The sequence below is a fragment of the Xylocopa sonorina genome, chromosome 3 (assembly GCF_050948175.1).
Source record: "Xylocopa sonorina isolate GNS202 chromosome 3, iyXylSono1_principal, whole genome shotgun sequence".
In the NCBI taxonomy this organism is placed as follows: domain Eukaryota; kingdom Metazoa; phylum Arthropoda; class Insecta; order Hymenoptera; family Apidae; genus Xylocopa; species Xylocopa sonorina.
The window spans coordinates 8911726-8929818 of record NC_135195.1 but is presented as its reverse complement, the minus strand read 5'-3'; the positions used below and the strand labels follow the sequence as shown (position 1 = coordinate 8929818).

Sequence of the window (18093 nt, the reverse complement as noted above, 5' to 3'; positions counted from 1 at the left end):
TCCTCATTGTACTTATCTACGTCTGGTTATGAGTTCTTTACGCGTTATATACTTACCAGAAAGCATTAATCCTTGATGGAACACGATAAACACTCGGAGCACACGATAGAGACGACACAACCCGCGCACCAAACTAAACCGGCCATATTGTTTACTGGAACAGTATTTAACCGTGTGGCTGCTTTCACTGTTTTGCGAATGTCCCGTGAATAACGATTGTGGCGCACTCTGTTATTAAGACGAGCCAACCACGTTTCTATTTCGCACGCGGTTAACAACACTGAAACATGACTCCTCCGTGGAGCTTGTAGAATGTAGATTATATCGATGGAAACAATTCTAAGTAATTTAACTGGCACGAATAGAGGGAGTTCATTGTGGGAAAGAACGTAAATATTGTTTCCTATGTTTATAAGTCGACATTGAGATGTGATGCGTTCTTATTGGGAATAATTTTCAACCATTTTTAGAAATATTTCAGTACTTAGCATTGTTCGTATCTTATTGTCAACTAACAAGCGTAGCTTTTTAATTTACTTTATGCACATCGACGGGATCGTTATTAAAATTGTGTAAGTTTCAATACTTCATTTATGAAGATGTATGTACAGCACTATCTAATCTTAGTATAACTTAATGTATAAAAGTATTTATATTAGTGATATCAATGATTCTGCTTGTAACTGATGAACTAGATTGATGTCCTCTTACAAATGTTTATTATAGTATATTTAATGAAGGCATTTAGCTCAATTACTTGATGAAGGTTGTTACGATTATTCCATTATTACATTCTATATTATAGTAAATTGATTTATAGTATATTTAATGATCCTATTGATTATATAGAAAAAGTTTGAACGAATGATTTAGTTGAACTTATTTAATATTTATCTTTCATTTCAGCAATATTTTTTAAACATATACAATGCCACGTAAATTTTGTCATAAGAAAACCCTTATTGGGGAAGATACTAGAATTGCTGTAAATTTGACATTGAAGAAGTTATTAGAAACTTCAGATCAGAAAGAATTAGAATTTCCATCCTCATACACGGCTGAAGAAAGAGCTTATATTCATAAATTAGCACAGGATCTTGGATTGAAATCTAAAAGTAGAGGGTAAGTTAAAGAATAATGTAAATATTGTAATCCTTTTGCAGTAGAAAATAAATATAAATTCATTTTCAACAGTCAAGGTACAAATCGCTTTCTAACTGTATATAAGAGAGAAGGTTCGACGATAGTTCAAGCTGATGCTGTAATAAAATTACAAAAAACATCGAGGCAAAGTATATATAACTTGCTGCAAACCTTTCCATTGAATCATAAAGAATGTCAAGATCTGTTGCCACCGATTGAACGAGAACGGCCTCTAAATACAGATGGTACTTGAATTATAGATCTAAATTTAAGATATGTATTTTAAATTAAACTTTAAGATCATAATTTATAATATTTAGTTTCAGTAAATACAAATACAAAAGCAATGGGCAGATTAAACAACAGCGTACCACAAATACCACAACTGAAGACTAATTTTGATGTATTGAACTATCGTAAAGCTCTTCCAATTTTTAGCTTTAGAGAAGACATTCTTGATGCTTTGAACGCTAACCAAGTGGTTATAATAGGAGGTGAAACTGGTAGTGGTAAAACTACCCAAGTTCCTCAATTCATTCTCGAAAACTGCCAACAAAGGCATCAACCTTGTAGAATTATTTGTACTCAACCAAGAAGATTGTCAGCTATATCGGTAGCTGAACGAGTAGCATTTGAGAGAGATGAAAAAATTGGTCAAACGTTCGGTTACCAGATACGGCTCGAAAGTAGAGTTGCCCCAAAAACGCTTTTAACGTACTGCACGAATGGTGTACTGCTTAGAACTCTAATGGCAGGTGATTCTGCCTTAAGTACTGTTACTCACGTTATCGTAGATGAAGTTCATGAACGTGATAGATTTTGTGACTTTCTTTTAATAGCATTGAAAGATGCGTTACAGAAACATAAGTCTCTAAAGCTTATATTAATGAGCGCCACATTAGACGTTAATATATTTGTGAAATATTTTAACAAATGCGGAGTTGTAAACGTCTTGGGGAGATCGTACGATGTTGATACATATTATCTCGAAGACATTTTGAAAATGACTTGTTACATGACGAAAGAGATGGTTTCAAAGCGGAAAGAGTTTATGAACAAGAAAGATCAACGTAAAGTTTTAGAAACTTGGACACAGTATAAACCTCAACAATCAGGATCGAATACAATGAACGAGAGATGTGTGTTGCCTGCGCCAATTTTAGCCCAACAAAACGAACCCGTTCCAGAGAAAGTGAAACTAGAACCGTGGCTAGTGGAAGAAATGGATAAAAGTATTTCTGACGCGTGGCTATGCGGGGGTGAAGATAATTTCGCTCAACTTTTATACTTCATACTTTCCGAAAATGTATCTGTAGATTACCAACATTCCTCGACATCCGTAACTCCGCTTATGGTAGCCGCAGGTAGAGGATGTATAAATACTACGGAACAGCTTTTAAATTTAGGTGCAAATTTAAACTTACGAGCATGCAACGAATGGACTGCACTAGATTGGGCAAGAAATATGAACCAAACGGAATGTGCCGAGTTAATCGAAGCATATATGAAAACGTATGATTGCGCACCTCAAGATGAGAGTACAACAAATGTTAAAGATATTCCACTTTCAGAGGAAGATAAATTTTTATTAGATGTGTATCATCACACGTTTAATGATGACAAAATCAACTATGATCTCCTTTTGCAATTAATTTTGCATATTCATTTGAAGATGCCTCCTGGTTCTGTCTTAGTATTTTTGCCAGGATACGACGATATCGTGACCATGAGAGAAAAGATAAATAATGAAGAGAAAGAAATGAATCAAGGTTTACGTTACAATTTGTATGTACTTCATTCAAACATGCAAACGTGTGATCAAAAGAAAGTATTTAAACCGAGTCCTATGGGGACTCGAAAAATTATTCTTTCGACAAATATAGCTGAGACAAGTATTACAATCGATGATGTCGTATATGTTATTGATAGTGGAAAAGTTAAAGAAAAATCGTTTGATGCATTGTCGGGTGTGTGCACACTTAAATCTAATTGGATCTCTCAAGCTTGTGCAAAACAGCGTAAAGGTAGAGCAGGAAGATGCAGAAAGGGCATTTGTTATCGTTTATTTTCTTCGATCCGATACAATAGTATGGAACCCTATCAAACTCCTGAAATTTTAAGATCACCGTTGCAAGAGTTATGTTTGTTTACGAAACATTTAACACCAGGAAATACGCCTATTGCGGAATTTTTAGATCGAGCTTTGGAACCACCTTCCAACGTAGTAACAAGAACGGCTGTTCAATTATTAAAAACTATTGATGCGTTAGATCCGTGGGAAGATCTCACTGAACTAGGAAGTCATTTGCTTGATTTACCAATTGAACCACGACTTGGAAAAATGTTATTGTATGCTGTTGTTTTAAAGTGTTTAGATCCAGTACTAACTATTGTATGCAGTTTAGCGTACAAGTACGTAAAAACTTTATAATTTATTTCATATTCCGTCGCGAGAATACCTTTACATTAATATAATTTTAACTGAAAGCCATATTTTGACAATACTTTTCAGGGATCCTTTTGTGTTGCCGTTACAACCGTCACAAAAAAGAGCTGCAGCTGCGGCTCGTAAGAGGTTTGCAACCAATACGTATTCTGATCACATGGCGGTTTTACGTGCTTTTCAAGGCTGGCAAAATGCACGGGCAAGCGGAAAAGAACGCGCGTTTTGTGAGCAAAATTTCATCTCTGCCGCTGTAATGGAAATGGTAGTCGGGATGCGTACTCAACTTCTTGGACAACTTCGTGCATCTGGATTTGTTAGGGCAAGGGGGCCAGGAGATATTAGAGATTTGAATTCTAATTCTGAAAACTGGGCTGTAGTAAAAGCTGCTCTAACTGCTGGTTTATATCCGAATTTAATAAGAGTAGACAGAGAGCATTTGCAACTAAGGACACAGTATGTTGCATTGTTCTTTTAAATCTATTTCATACATTTGTGTTAAATAATGTGATAACTCTTTTATACATTTGATAACTAATTTTGTAGAAAAGAAGTGAAAGTGTTTTTCCATCCATCATCAACATTGCGAGATTATCCTAAATCACCTAGAGTGACATCAACTCAATCCTATGCCGCGAATGTAGAATCTTTACCATGTGATTGGTTACTATATGAAGAAATGAGTCGTACGGGACGATTTTGTCACGTGAAAATGGTCACTTTGGTCAATCCATTAACAGTGGCTTTGTTCTGTGGACCAGCAAGATTGTCCGTAGATGTAATTTACGAGGCTGAGTGTAAGTATTATCCCCTCTATCACACATCTTAATAATGCAATTCAATTAACTTAATGACAATATTTAATTTGTAGCTGTACCAGAAAGTGAATCAGATTCTGAAGTTGACGAAACTAACGAAGGAACGATTTTTAAACTTGATGATTGGGTGGTATTTAAACTTGATCCGGAAACTGCACGATTTTTCTTACATTTAAGACAAAAGTGGAATGCTTTGTTTTTAAGACGTATGAAAACGCCGAACAAAGCTATGTCACAACAAGATGAAAAGGTCGTGAGCACGTTAATAAATGTAATTACAAATGAAGAACAGGCGTGCAGATTACAACAACCATCTGGTATTGGTCAGAGGCCGCGTCCTTTAATTGTTGACTATTATCCTGCCAATGCTCGAAGAACAGACGACTTTGCAGAGGTAATTCTTTTATTGTCAATTAAAAAGTAATATTGTTAATATTTCTTTCTTTCCATTTATATCCAGATTTTAATATAAATTTATTGTTTTTTTATAGAGAAGTTTTTAAAATGTCGTGGAAGAAAAATATTTTATTGAGTATAGATCCGTAAGAGATATCTCATTCTCTTGATTCGTATGTGTGACTCATTGCAAACGCGCAATGGCTTCGTATTTTTTTAATAAGTTTCACATAAGTTGGATACGTTGTTTTTGAAATAGACAGGGTTAAAGAAACGAATTGCCGGTATTTGTAGACGATAATCGTAGTCGTATTCACATATTTACTCAGTATTAATAAAATTTCAAAGGTTAATAAATGATCTCTACTTGAAAAATTAAAAACAAAGATATTCAATTGCTATACATTTCTTATACACATCTTATATTTGGTTGTCAGTTGCATATTCCTGATCATTCACAATCAGTATGAAACCAGAACATTTAGCTACATAAATTATGTCATGTGGCATTGCTGAATAATGTCCAGTAACATTAAATAAGTGAGTATGTAACAATGGCTTATCACAAGATATAGTTTCTTATAAAAGAGCTCTTTTTCTAAAATTGCTTCAAATTTCCAGTACTTAAATAGCATAGAATGAATAACATGTAGGAATCAAAGTAGATCTTTGTACCTTCTAACAAATGTGATATACTGTATAGATATTAATTTTAAGCAATGTATTTCCATTTCAAAGTATGTATGAAATACCTAATGTTATGATTTGCTATACAGAAAAACTGTACTTAAGAGAAGCACTGATTTGCATAAGTAAACAGATGCAATACAAATTTTAAATGAAAGCGCAATGAAGTGCAATAGTTTCTTTATTTTATGATGTTATTAGTTAATTTATGAAAATTTCTGAAATATAGTGTGAATTACTATGATTATTTTAATAATTTAATGTATGTATGTTTGATATCAACAACACTACTCATTGAAATTTACTAAGTAGTTGAAAGTATTTATAATCACATGCAAGTATAAATTTTGGTTTTATTTTAGATATTCTGAAGTGTTAAACTTTATAGAAAGACTATTTATTTTGTATATGATAGTATAATTTGAGTACTTAATGGTAAAACATTTAGCTAGCAGGCAGCTATAAGATATATGTTAATGTAGCGTAGTCTTTGGAATTATTGTAATACTTTTCAATGTGATAATAAAAATATATCATACTCCACGAAAACATGTTTTAATACTTTAACTATAAAATATACAGAGTCGTATAATCTTCTTTACATAATTTTTAAATTGCAAATACGTGTTAGATATATATATCCTTAAATGTATTTGCTTTGTAATCTGTACATATAACCTTACATTAGTATTTTGTACGGATATTTCATTTATGGAAAGATAATTTGTTCAAAAATCAACAATTCATTGGTTAAAAATAAACAAATTTCATGAATTTGTATGAAAGGTGATATTATAAATTATTTTTTCCATTTTTTTTTACTTTCGTTAATTGATGTCGCACTTTGATCACAACATTGGACCTATTAGTAAAGATAATAATATGTCTTTTTAAAAAGACACTATATACTCACATATTTTTGTAGAAAAACATTTCTTTCCGTATTGTAATAAAATTTAAGTTAAAATAAAACAATGTTACACGTTTCTCCCAATTTTCGTTGCATGTCAACTATGTCTAGAGTTTTAATGAAATCTAAAATATTTCATTCTAACCTTCCATTGTTTATTCGTTATAAATCAGGTAAAATAAATGAAGATCAACTAATTGTTTAATGTCACCATGATATTATAAATGCTCATTAATGACATTTTCGATTCTAGATAGTACAATGGTTATTATTGGTGATGTTTCGAAAGAAGTAAAATCGCCGCAAAAACCTGAATATGTACCCAGAAAATACTGTAAGTTGAGAATTTTTATATTTTATACTATCCATCTCGTCATTAGAAAAAAATAAAACGATAATAATGTATGAAACAGTGATAACCAGATCTGATCATGAGGAAGATACATATACATTGAAACATTTAAAGTGGATGCTCCAAAAGGATGTCTTATCTCAGGATATCTTTTTAATTGGAGGGCCAGGGGTTAGACGTAGGAAGTTAGCACTTGCCTTTCTAGAACTTACGGAGCGTGAGATAGAATACATTGCACTTTCGAGAGATACAACTGAAGCAGATTTGAAACAGAGAAGGGAAATAAAAAGTGGTACCGCTTTTTATCACGATCAAAGCGCTGTAAGGGCTGCGACAAATGGGAGAGTCCTTATTATCGAAGGAGTGGAGAAAGCTGAGAGAAATGTACTCCCTGTTTTAAACAATTTACTAGAGAATCGTGAGATGCATTTAGAAGATGGGAGATTTCTTGTACCTGCTACACGTTATGATAAGTTACTTGAGGTACTGCTATTGGAATTATATCCACTGAAATGGTATTAGTTAACTTATGGACCTGTTATCTGCAATGTGTTCTTTATATTTTCAGTCACATAGTCAAGAAGAATTAGATAATTGGAGGCTTGTTAGAGTGAGTGAAGATTTCAGAGTTATTGCACTGGGTATGCCATCTCCAAGGTATCCTGGCCATCCACTAGATCCTCCCTTTAGATCTAGATTTCAAGCCAGGCATATTGCACCTCCAAATTTTACAGTAAGTATTTACACAGCAATCTTGATTTAAAATAGTTCTGCTCATATCAAAGAATTATATAAACACCTTCAACTGATTATGTTTTGACATTGATATGATAATTATTATTTTTTAATTAAACTTGTTTAAGTAGACACGAATATATTACTTGCTATCAATTTAACTGCTACCAAGTTCGTAAGTTAAAAGTTTCGTGTGACAACGCTCTGTAATTACTGGCACGGTTCGGAGTAGATCGTGGCGCGTGTGCAATTTGCTAAAGTTTTTACTTGATTTATGTGTAGCGATGTATTGTTAGGCATAGGGTGCGGAGGTCGCACAAAACCCCTCCAGTCGACCATCCCTTCCGGTGCCGGTTTCCTTCCTATATAAACTGCTCGTAGCTGCGCTGTGGTCACAGTGATCGCAGTTTGGATCGCGTGTCGCGAAAACAGTGAAACCCTGTTTGTCCTCCTGTTCAGTCGGGAGTCAATACGTCGGAATTCGGTCGAACAAGAATTTCGACACACGATATTGTTGAATTTACGAAAGAATTAGGGACAATCAAAATTTATCAACGAAAAATGTGTTATTAAATAAAAATATGACAAAGTAGAAAATATTTGTTAAATAACGAACATTACAATTTAACAAATCGATAAATAATTGATAATTGAGAAATGCCAGCTATTTGGTCGTCATCAGAAAGACCGATATCCGTTCGTACCGTCTGGGTAGACGGTATTCGACATGCAATTCTATCACCTGATGATCCACTAATTAATTCTAAATCGCGATGCTCTCGTGTGTCGAGAAATAAAAATTACTCCACGGGGTATCAACAGTTGGAGTCGAGCCTAGATCGATTGAACGGTTGCTTCACGAATTTGCAGATGGTAGTTAACAATAATCTTTCAGACGTCAAAGATCCTCATCAAATGTATCGGAAATTTTCCGCACCCCCTTGTTCCCGTATGTCAAGCAGCACATGCGAAACCAATACTTTAGAATCTCTTTCGAAAGATGATAAGAGAGTAAAGAAAAAGCATCAGCACTGTCACAAAGTAGTGAAAGAAGATTCAGATTTTTTCATTGATAAGCGAGTTTTTAAGAATGATAATTGTGATACAAGAAGACCGAAATCAGAGCCTAATTTTAAGTCGAATGGAATGGAATCCAGACAAACGGAGGGAGCATCCGATGCTTTTTGGAATCCATTGTTTGAAAGAGTCCTACAGTGGTTGGATTTGTCTGGAAGAGCGCGAAGCTACGATTTCGAGGAGGATTCTGCAAGAAAGTCACCGTGCGAAGAAGAGCAAAAATGGAGTGCTACTAAGAGGAGGCTACCTCGATTGAAACGTGACTCTTTCGAGGAAAAAGAGCGAGTAATAGTAAAAAACTCTAAATTACACAAAGAATGTGATTCTGAATACTTCAAAAGGGAAGAAAATCAAAGGTTCCAAAAACGGTTGCCTAAGATAAAAAATACAAGAGAACGGTTTCAAGAAGGAGATGAAACGTCTGTGGATCCTTTACCTCGTGTGTTAAATACTGGGGATGTGTTTTCAAAATCAAATGAAGAAGAGTCGAGAAATGTAATTAAAGGAAAATCATCATCGTCGACGATGTGGTGTCCTCCTGGACGACTAAAGTTGCACGTAGTGATACCGAACCTTGTTTGCAAAGAAAACTACGCGTCTTCGCAAGAATCGTTAATAAACGACTAGAAATAATATTTAGTCAAACGTATTGCATGCATATTAGCTATCGTGTAATTTGCATCAGATCTTTTTAACATCTCGTGTAACGTCTTTTAAAATATCGATGAAAATTATTTTCTGCAACAAGAGTAATTCTAAAATAAATTTTATAATCCTGCGTAGAGATTAGTCGGTTTATCTAAACAATTACCATAAGTGATCAAGATTAACGTTCTTCGTGTTATAGAAATTTCTTTAAAACAGACTATTACCAGTTTCCTTAATACTAACGCCACTCAAAGGTAATTACTCATTATTTTTATAACAAAATTGAGATTTTATTGCTTAGATCCTTCGCGAGAAATTTTATTTTTGACGTACTAAAAAATGATTTAATTATGTGGATCTCTTTTAATTTCCCAGAGGAAAGAATTTGTCGATCTCGTTTCCTTGTTCAAACTAACGATTCAATTAATGCATACACGGTAGCTCGATTACTCACGGAAGTACGTTTTCCCATTTGCATGGCGATCCTTCATTCATTACGTACACACCGGTTTCATCCCCCGTGCACGGCGTTTCACTGAAACTCAATACGTCGTAGCGGATTCCGCTTTATCGAGAGTCAATTCGATACCCATTATCCTGCGCGTGAAGGAGTAACAGGGAATGGTGCCGGCAGGAGACGTCGCGGATCTATGTGTTTTACACGTTTTAACGCCGTTTGTATCCCTAAATTGAACGGAACAATAGTCATGGCAAGGGTCACTTAAAAAGTCAAACGTAATTAGAAACTAGGCAACGAATATTTCAACTACTTTGGGGCGGTTCTCCGCGACGAAACGACGGAACTTTCAATAATATGTTGCAAAAGTTTCACGTCACGTACCGTAATTTACTGTGCAATAACATTTACACGTGCACATTGTTTTTCTTTGCGCAATAAAACTTGTGCAATGCGTTTGGAACTAATTTCGTTAATTTCCTAGTTAAAAGTTATTTCGCTATCCAGTGGTACCTGCCATTTGATTTATGAACTAAAAGTTTATCGAGTTTCAGCGATTCATCGAAGAGCACGAGTAGCGTAAATCTGTAACTTTGACTAAAGTATCGATATCACGATAGTTCGATGTATTTCAAGAAGTTTAAATTAGTTGAAGTTATTTTTAGAAAATTGCCAATGTCGATTTTACGTGAAATTTTAAGAACTTTGCGGGTTGTCATTTAGAGATTGTTATTTATAGATTGCAAGTAATATTGATGTCATCTTAAACCGTAACATTTCCAGGGGATTATTCAAAGTTGTAGCAATACCTTTAAATTGCATTCGCTTCGCAAGTTGTTAGAAGTGACATTAAACGCCAAGTTGTAATGTAATATAACATGCAATTCATCTATATCTTCGCTTGATTAAAACGGATTTTAAGTTTTATTGGAAGAGACAGAAAGGTCTTAAAGCATGTCCGGCGACAATGCCAAGTTATTAAAGTTTATAAATGCAGTTGAAGCTACTGATTATATGTATGCTTGTATAATGGCTGACTTATTATAGATTGCTTCCACTTGCGTTCGCAAGTGTAAGTAGAAACGTTGATTATAGGTCTGCCTTGGCTGACCCGTTATGAATTGCTACGTTGATCCAATTTTTTCCTTTGTTTTTAGTTAAGAATGCATTTATAGAAGGAAGATTCAATTGAAGTTGGATTGATATTCGTGAAAGTTCTTTCTTTTCGTCGATCTATTTCAGAGATTGTTAGGGGGATCGTATTCTGATGGAAACCACGATAATCGCGTCGATAGGTCTGAGAAATGTAGCTCAATTGAAACTTTTCGATGGAAATCTGTAAGCAATCTAGAGGATTTCGTGTCGAGTGGTAGTTATTATTGTACTTGGCGCGCGCTAGAAAGCTCTCTTGGTGCTAATCACTCGCGTGGACTGTTCCGAACAAATCGTGGTGTAACATTCCGTGCGTGGAGTTGTTCACAATTATGCGGGATATGCGGTTTTCAGGCAAACGGAAACAATGCGGATAGTTTGCGGAAGTAACGCAACCATAACTTTGCCCGTTGCAGGGCATTCGAAGAAGCGTGAATTATTAACTTCAGTTCGAAAATTAGTACCATGCCTGGCGATATGTTTCGCGAATTTATCATCAATTAGCAAATTCTGAGTTCTTTAAGGAATCAATCATTTTTCATTTTTGCAAATTTTAGGAACAGTTGGATAGTCTGAAATCTTTGCTAACGCACACTGATACTACGAAATTAAAGCAATTATTATCATGCGCGCACGCTTTCGTCACAGAAGAGGCTGTGTTCTTAGGTCTTCCAGATTTTCCCTTGGATAATCTACCATATGTAGCTGCTATAATGGTAATTACTCGTTTTCGTTTCGAATATCGATCCCTTCGACAAACGTTTCGTTAATTTGAGCGTAACTGCAGGATAAATGCCCGTACCTGTCGGTGTTGGATATATTTTACAGATGCTATCCGTATAAATTATTTTTGGGACCAGAGGATCAAAGTGCCGTCGAAAGCATACTAGGATCCTTTAATATTTCGAAAACGGGATCGAACGACGCTATAGTCTCGAAACACGTAAATGTAGAAAAGAAAGATGAGGGACAAAATTCAATGGATATTCGAATAAAATACTCTGATGGTGAAATAGGATTGAATGTGAGTAATTTAGATTAGCAAACTCGAAAATTGATAGTATATTTCAATTGTGTATTTCATCGCTAGGTTTCTAGTGGTACCAAACGTACGCACAAAAATGTAGATGAAGATAAGTATATAGAAACGAATTATCAAAATAATTTATTGACAAGTATGTTGGAATCGCACATTGTATCTGATTTCTGTCTGATCGGTCCGAAAGGTTGTGGAAAATCCATAACAGTACAAACCCTAGCCAATTTATTGGAATATGAGATAGAACCTATAGTACTGTATCAGGCAAGTGTTATATATTTATATTTGTCCTTAAAATTCTATCATTTTTCGATTTAACGAGTATGGAAAAAATTAATTTAAAACAACTGAAATATTTTCTTAGGATATGACTTCCAGGGATTTGATACAACAACGGACTACGTTGTCCAATGGCGATACGATTTGGAAAAACTCGCCACTGGTCGATGCAGCGTTGCACGGGAAATTAGCTATATTGGACGGAATTAACAGAATCGATCCTAGTACTCTTGCTATAGTACATAGGTACATTGTCCTTAAAAGTTCTCAAGAAATCTAAAAATCGAAATTACATGAAAAATTCCATTAATTTCCAGACTGGTACATGATCGAGAGTTGCAATTGCACGATGGCAAAAGACTCATTAGAGCGGATCGTTACGATGAAATAAAAGAGAAGTATAACAAATCAGACGCGGACTTGTTAGAATCAGGTGTATTACGCATCCACCCGTCCTTCAGAATTATTGCTTTAGCGGAATCACCGATGATTAACAGATCTTCAAAGCAATGGCTGAACTCGGAGCTACTCAGCTTGTTTCTATTCCACGAAATGAGACCACTTACTAAATCGGAGGAACTCCACATCATTCGATCGAAGGTGCTTGCCCCCTTTTCGTGTTAACCCCTTGTGGCACAATTCCCAAAATTATGGTCACCCCAACGGGTCATAATTGTCTAAGAGTACTTTTCTCTTTGCCTCCCCTTTATTTATGTAGTCACTTTGATCGAGAGAACAAGGTAGCTTTAGGTAGTCAAGACTCACTGTCTCAATAATAAGTGGTTTCATAATGAAAGCATTAAGCTGCAAAGGGTTAACATTTTGCAGAAATATTCTGTTAAGCCCTGATAATAAAACTAATACCGATTACGTTGTTTTAGTACGGGGAACCATCTACACCCTTACTAAATATTTTAGAATTGGCGCACGTGTTGCGATCCTCCACCGATTCGACTTTACAGTCCTTGGCTGGATTTCTCAGTACGAGACAGCTGTTGAGGATAGCAGGAAGAATGCATAAATTTCAGACGGACGACGCCTACAACGCGGTGCAACGCGCCTGTCTCGCTCGTTTCTTGCCGTCAGTAGCGAAACAAGCGTTGGATGATTGTTGCAGTCGTGTGGGTATCGTTCCGGCAAAATATACGGTGGACGAGAACATTAAGTGCCAAATTATGGGAAATACCGTGCAAATTGGTAATACGGTCGTCGAAAGATACAAGACGACAGCCTTAACCAAAGTACCCGATATTCTATTTTACGACGTGCCGCAACATATCGCTCTACTGGAGAACTTACTTCAAGACTTTAGTTTGGGACAGAATTTGTTGCTGGTCGGGAATCAGGGTGTCGGCAAAAATAAAATTGTCGATCGATTGTTGCAACTTCTAAATAGGCCACGTGAATATATACAGCTACATAGGGACACCACTGTTCAAACTTTGACCCTTCAGCCGATGGTTAGGGACGGGAAAGTCGTATACGAAGACTCGCCGCTTGTGCAAGCAGTTAAATTGGGACATGTGCTTGTCGTTGACGAAGCGGACAAAGCTCCAACCCATGTTACTTGTATTTTAAAGGTATGGAAATTAAGTTATATCAGGTTTTGTCACAGAGAAGGTATATAGCGACGGATTCAGATTAGAGGGGCGTATTTGATTAACGACCCTTGTTTGATCCTGTTATACTTTTATACACAGAAAAATCGAAAGCCTTTCGATTAAGCGGAGCACATAAATTTTCTGATTTCAGACATTAGTCGAATCTGGCGAAATGATATTGTCAGATGGTAGACGTATAGTATCTTCTCTAAACTCTGATGCCAAAGAATTGAACACAATACTGCTTCACCCAGATTTTAGAATGATAGTATTGGCAAATAGACCTGGTTTTCCATTTCTGGGCAATGATTTCTTTGGTTCACTGGGTGATTTATTTAGTACGCATTCAGTCGACAATCCAAGTTTTGAAAATGAAATTCATCTCTTGAGACAATACGGCCCAAACGTAGATAACAAGATAATATTTAAATTGGTGAAGGCTTTTGGCGAATTGCGAAATATGGCCGACCAAGGTTTAGTCTCTTATCCATATTCTACTCGAGAAGTCGTTAACATTATAAAACATTTAGAAGTAAGTTTCTATGACTTAATTTCTTACTCGAATTAATAATGTTTCGCATACATCGGTGAATTGTTTTATTCGTTATATTTTTCAGAAATTTCCCCAAGAACCGCTAGCTAATGTGGTGCGTAATGTATTCGATTTCGATCGCCATAGCGAAGAAATTTTTCACACATTAGTGTCTGTTTTACATAAACATGGAATACCTATCGGAGCAAGTCCTACTAATGTTGCATTAGCTAAAGAGTAAGATATTTAGTGAAAATGAATTTCTATGCAACTATTAATTCGTGCAGATAAAAATGAATTTTTATATGTATTTCTATTTTTGAACAATATAGACGTCTATTTAACATAAAAATAAAATATGAAAAGAGGACAACATGTTTAATATATTTTTTTTTCCTTTTCCTTTGCAGAATATCTTTACCGAGAAACAAGATTAGCGCTACATGGAATTTTTCGAATAATCAAGAATTGCGTGTACAAGAAAAATATATTAAACTACAATCACCGATGAATTTAGCGCAAAAGGCTTTGCCATTAGACCGCGTTGAAGCTAGATCAGTCTTATTTACTGAATTGCAAAGTTATTGGACTGTACCAATTAGTAAAGTTGCAGTAGTCGCAGGTCTGTCAGTTATTAAAGGAACAAGAGGCGACGGAACGGATGATAAGATTAATATTCTCACCATGAATCCATTAAAGATCTTTAGCATGAGTCAAGAGTCAGATACGATTCAGGAAACTTTATTACCTGATTTGATAAACTTTGATAGGTATCACAATAATATCCCTCAGTTTACAATTACGGCTGATAAGGATGAAAATGTTTTATTGCATGAGGAAACAGTGAGTAAATTCTATATCAAACAGCTCTCTTTTTATTTGAGCTTACTATTAAAAATATCTGTTTTCAGACCAACGTTTTGCTACTAATCAATTTGAACGAAAAAACTGTGCGGAAAATAGAAATGTTATCATTCTTTGATAAGGCATCGGAAAAAATATCGAACAGTTTTAGAAACATGAACTTTCGCTGGAGGATGAAGTCTGACTTGATAGTCCCTCACAATCAAATCGTTTTTTATACTTGTAATTCCAACAGGATGGAAATACTCGATTTAAATTCCATGTATTCTTACACGATTAATTTACCATTCAATATAGAGTCGATGTTAGTTCCATCGGAAAAAAAATGGTTAATTCAGGATACGGAAAATAACAAGTACATACTTAAAAAGTCAACGGATATGTCTCCCTGTCCAAATATTTTGCAAGAAGTGAAAGAATCTAGTAGAAATAATTTCGAAGTGGGTTCATTCTTCAGTTCTACTAGTAATAATTTAAGCAGTAATGTACTTAGTGCAGCATTACAGCAGAAGACAGATTCTCCAAATAGACTATTTGCGACTAATAACACGTATGCTAATATTGCCGTTGGATTCCCTGATTTAGATAGTTTTAATGAACTTCATTCTTGGCCAAGGCCAGATAAACTCGGAAGCTTTGCATCTCCTATTGCTATGGAAAATGGTCAAATCGTTACAACTGTCCGGCCTTATGATGTTCCTAATGAAGTTCTTCCAAAGACTAGAAAAAAAGCTGGTGTTGCTGGTTATTTGGAAGTTGTCGATACCGTAGCTCATAAACTGCGTTATATACCGATACCAGAGTGAGTGTTCGTAATCAATTTCAATGTTGAACTATTTTGCTCAAGTTTTCTTGGTGCATTTTTTTTACTTCACGCGCGCTTGTATTTTTATTGAATTTACGTTTATATTTTTAGACCAGTCAATGTATCGCATGCGACTCAATTGTTGTATCCAAACAGATATCCCTTGTATGTTTCACTTAAATCAAATCAGGATCTTGTAACAGTAGATGCGGGTGGTTGCGTTCGCGTTTGGGAGGCATCGTTAGCGAATATCGAAAGATCGCTAGGGGCTTGGCGAAAAATGGTGGGCAGCGATGATGAAAGGTTGCAAATCACGAAGGAAAGGTATTCCGGATTGGACGTTAGCGGTCCTAAGCATGGTAAAATCGATGCAAAGAACCAACCGCATGTTGGGGGCAATACATGGGCTGGAGGAACCGGAGGTATGGTATACAATGCGTAAAAAGCGATTGTACATTAGGATGCGAATGTGTAATGAAAATTTAAGGACGAGACACAGCGGGACTTGGTGGGAAGGGTGGTCCTTATCGTTTGGACGCTGGCCATACCGTTCATCAACTTAGCGATGAAGAGAAGAACGCGATACCGGAACACGTAAAAAAGGCAGCAAGAGAAATGGGTCTTAAAGCATTTCGGCAGCGTTTAAAGGAGATCAATATGAGCGAATATGATCATCAGCTTTATTCTCAATTTAGTAACGCTGTTCAGAGACAAGTTAAAGCGTTGAGGACTATAATAGGTGAACGTTTGATCAAATTTTGCGTGTTTTTAAAGAAATGTGAGGTAAGGATTATAAATGATGATGAAAAATTCTCTTTGCTATAGATAGTCTACAGGCTAAAAGTAAAGAACGTCAGTGGTGCAGGCACCAAACTTCCGGTGAGTTGGATGATACTAAATTAATCGAGGGATTAACAGGGGAAAGAACGATTTATCGAAGAAGGGCCGAGAAAGAACCCGAGTTCGGTACTCCCCCAACGAAACCGAAGCGTTTGAAGTTAGTGGTGGATGTTTCCGGTAGCATGTACAGATTTAATGGATATGATAGACGTCTTGATCGCGAATTGGAGGCTTGTGTTATGGTAATGGAGGCGTTTAGCGGTTACGAAGGGAAGTTCCAGTACGATATCGTTGGTCATTCCGGTGATGACTACAATATCGCTTTTGTGAAGCATACTCAACCGCTGGCGGATAATAAACGAAGATTGGAAGTAATAAAGGTAATAAAAATTAAGGAACTGCTTCGATGAATCCATTTACATTGCTGAGATAAGAATGCGCATAGGCAGTGCACGAGGGTGAAATTTAAAATGAAGCAATAGTAATTCCTTTCAGACGATGCATGCACACTCGCAGTTTTGCATGTCCGGTGATAATACTTTGGAGGCGACTCAACATGCGATCGCAAGTCTATCAAAGGAGGACGCCGACGAGCGTATCGTCGTTGTACTTTCAGACGCTAATTTTGATCGTTACGGCATTCGACCGGAAAATTTTGCAAAAATTCTTACTTCGAATCAGAATGTTAATGCGTTTGCCATATTTATTGGATCGTTAGGCGATCAAGCTACTATGTAAGTGCAGATTGTTTCATAGTTTTTAAAACCATTTAATAGTTCCATAATGGTATGCTTCAATATCTATATATTTGGTTTTAAGTTTGACCAAGAGAATAACAGCCGGACGTGCGTTCGTCTGTATGGACCTGAAGGATATACCTCGAATCTTACAACAAATATTTGCTGCTTCTTTGCTAAGTACTACACGATCAGGTTGATGTACATAAATGAAGTACTCTGTATCATTTCGTAGATACTTGTAGTGATAAAGACTACATTGTAATAAATATTTAATCGAAATTTATATATAAGTACGATGTTATCATTGATTTATCATAAATGCTTCTACTTAAGATTAATAATATTGAAATAAGAAATATAAAATTCAGTAACTTCGTAGTAGCAAAGGTAACCATAATAATTTAGCGGCGAATATTGCCGAAATTATTCGAAAGCGTACGAAGTAATTCAGAGACACAACTTCAATATCCAAAAATTTTTCCTATCATATCTCATCGATTAACATTAATCCAAATAGAAGTCTGACTTACGATACAATAAATTATTACATAAAACGGAATATATCTCATAAATGT

General features: G+C 35.6%; 2 protein-coding genes across 3 annotated transcripts; both read left to right on the top strand.

Annotated features, from left to right (window-relative positions):
* Positions 1-420: 420 nt before the first annotated feature.
* Positions 421-5186, top strand: LOC143422071 (3'-5' RNA helicase YTHDC2). 2 transcript variants are annotated; one of them, XM_076892447.1, is made up of 8 exons: positions 421-572; positions 907-1122; positions 1195-1388; positions 1470-3555; positions 3656-4042; positions 4133-4383; positions 4458-4798; positions 4896-5186. In XM_076892447.1, the coding sequence occupies exons 2-8, from the start codon at positions 929-931 to the stop codon at positions 4905-4907; spliced, it is 3465 nt and encodes a 1154-aa protein (XP_076748562.1). In that variant the 5' UTR covers positions 421-572; positions 907-928; the 3' UTR covers positions 4908-5186. The 2 variants fall into 2 exon arrangements, with proteins under 2 accessions (XP_076748562.1, XP_076748561.1); XM_076892446.1 differs by having other exon boundaries at positions 422-572; positions 1464-3555.
* Positions 5187-6376: 1190 nt separating this feature from the next.
* C12.2 (von Willebrand factor A domain-containing protein c12.2) lies at positions 6377-17795 on the top strand. Its single transcript, XM_076910880.1, has 19 exons — positions 6377-6570; positions 6651-6731; positions 6811-7232; positions 7318-7482; positions 11376-11534; positions 11606-11842; positions 11909-12121; positions 12222-12382; positions 12454-12736; positions 13018-13716; positions 13889-14269; positions 14355-14506; positions 14680-15112; positions 15181-15935; positions 16050-16360; positions 16426-16677; positions 16764-17158; positions 17274-17512; positions 17598-17795. Exons 1-19 carry the CDS (start codon positions 6462-6464, stop codon positions 17713-17715), a joined length of 5565 nt encoding a protein of 1854 aa, XP_076766995.1. The 5' UTR covers positions 6377-6461; the 3' UTR covers positions 17716-17795.
* Positions 17796-18093: the final 298 nt, after the last annotated feature.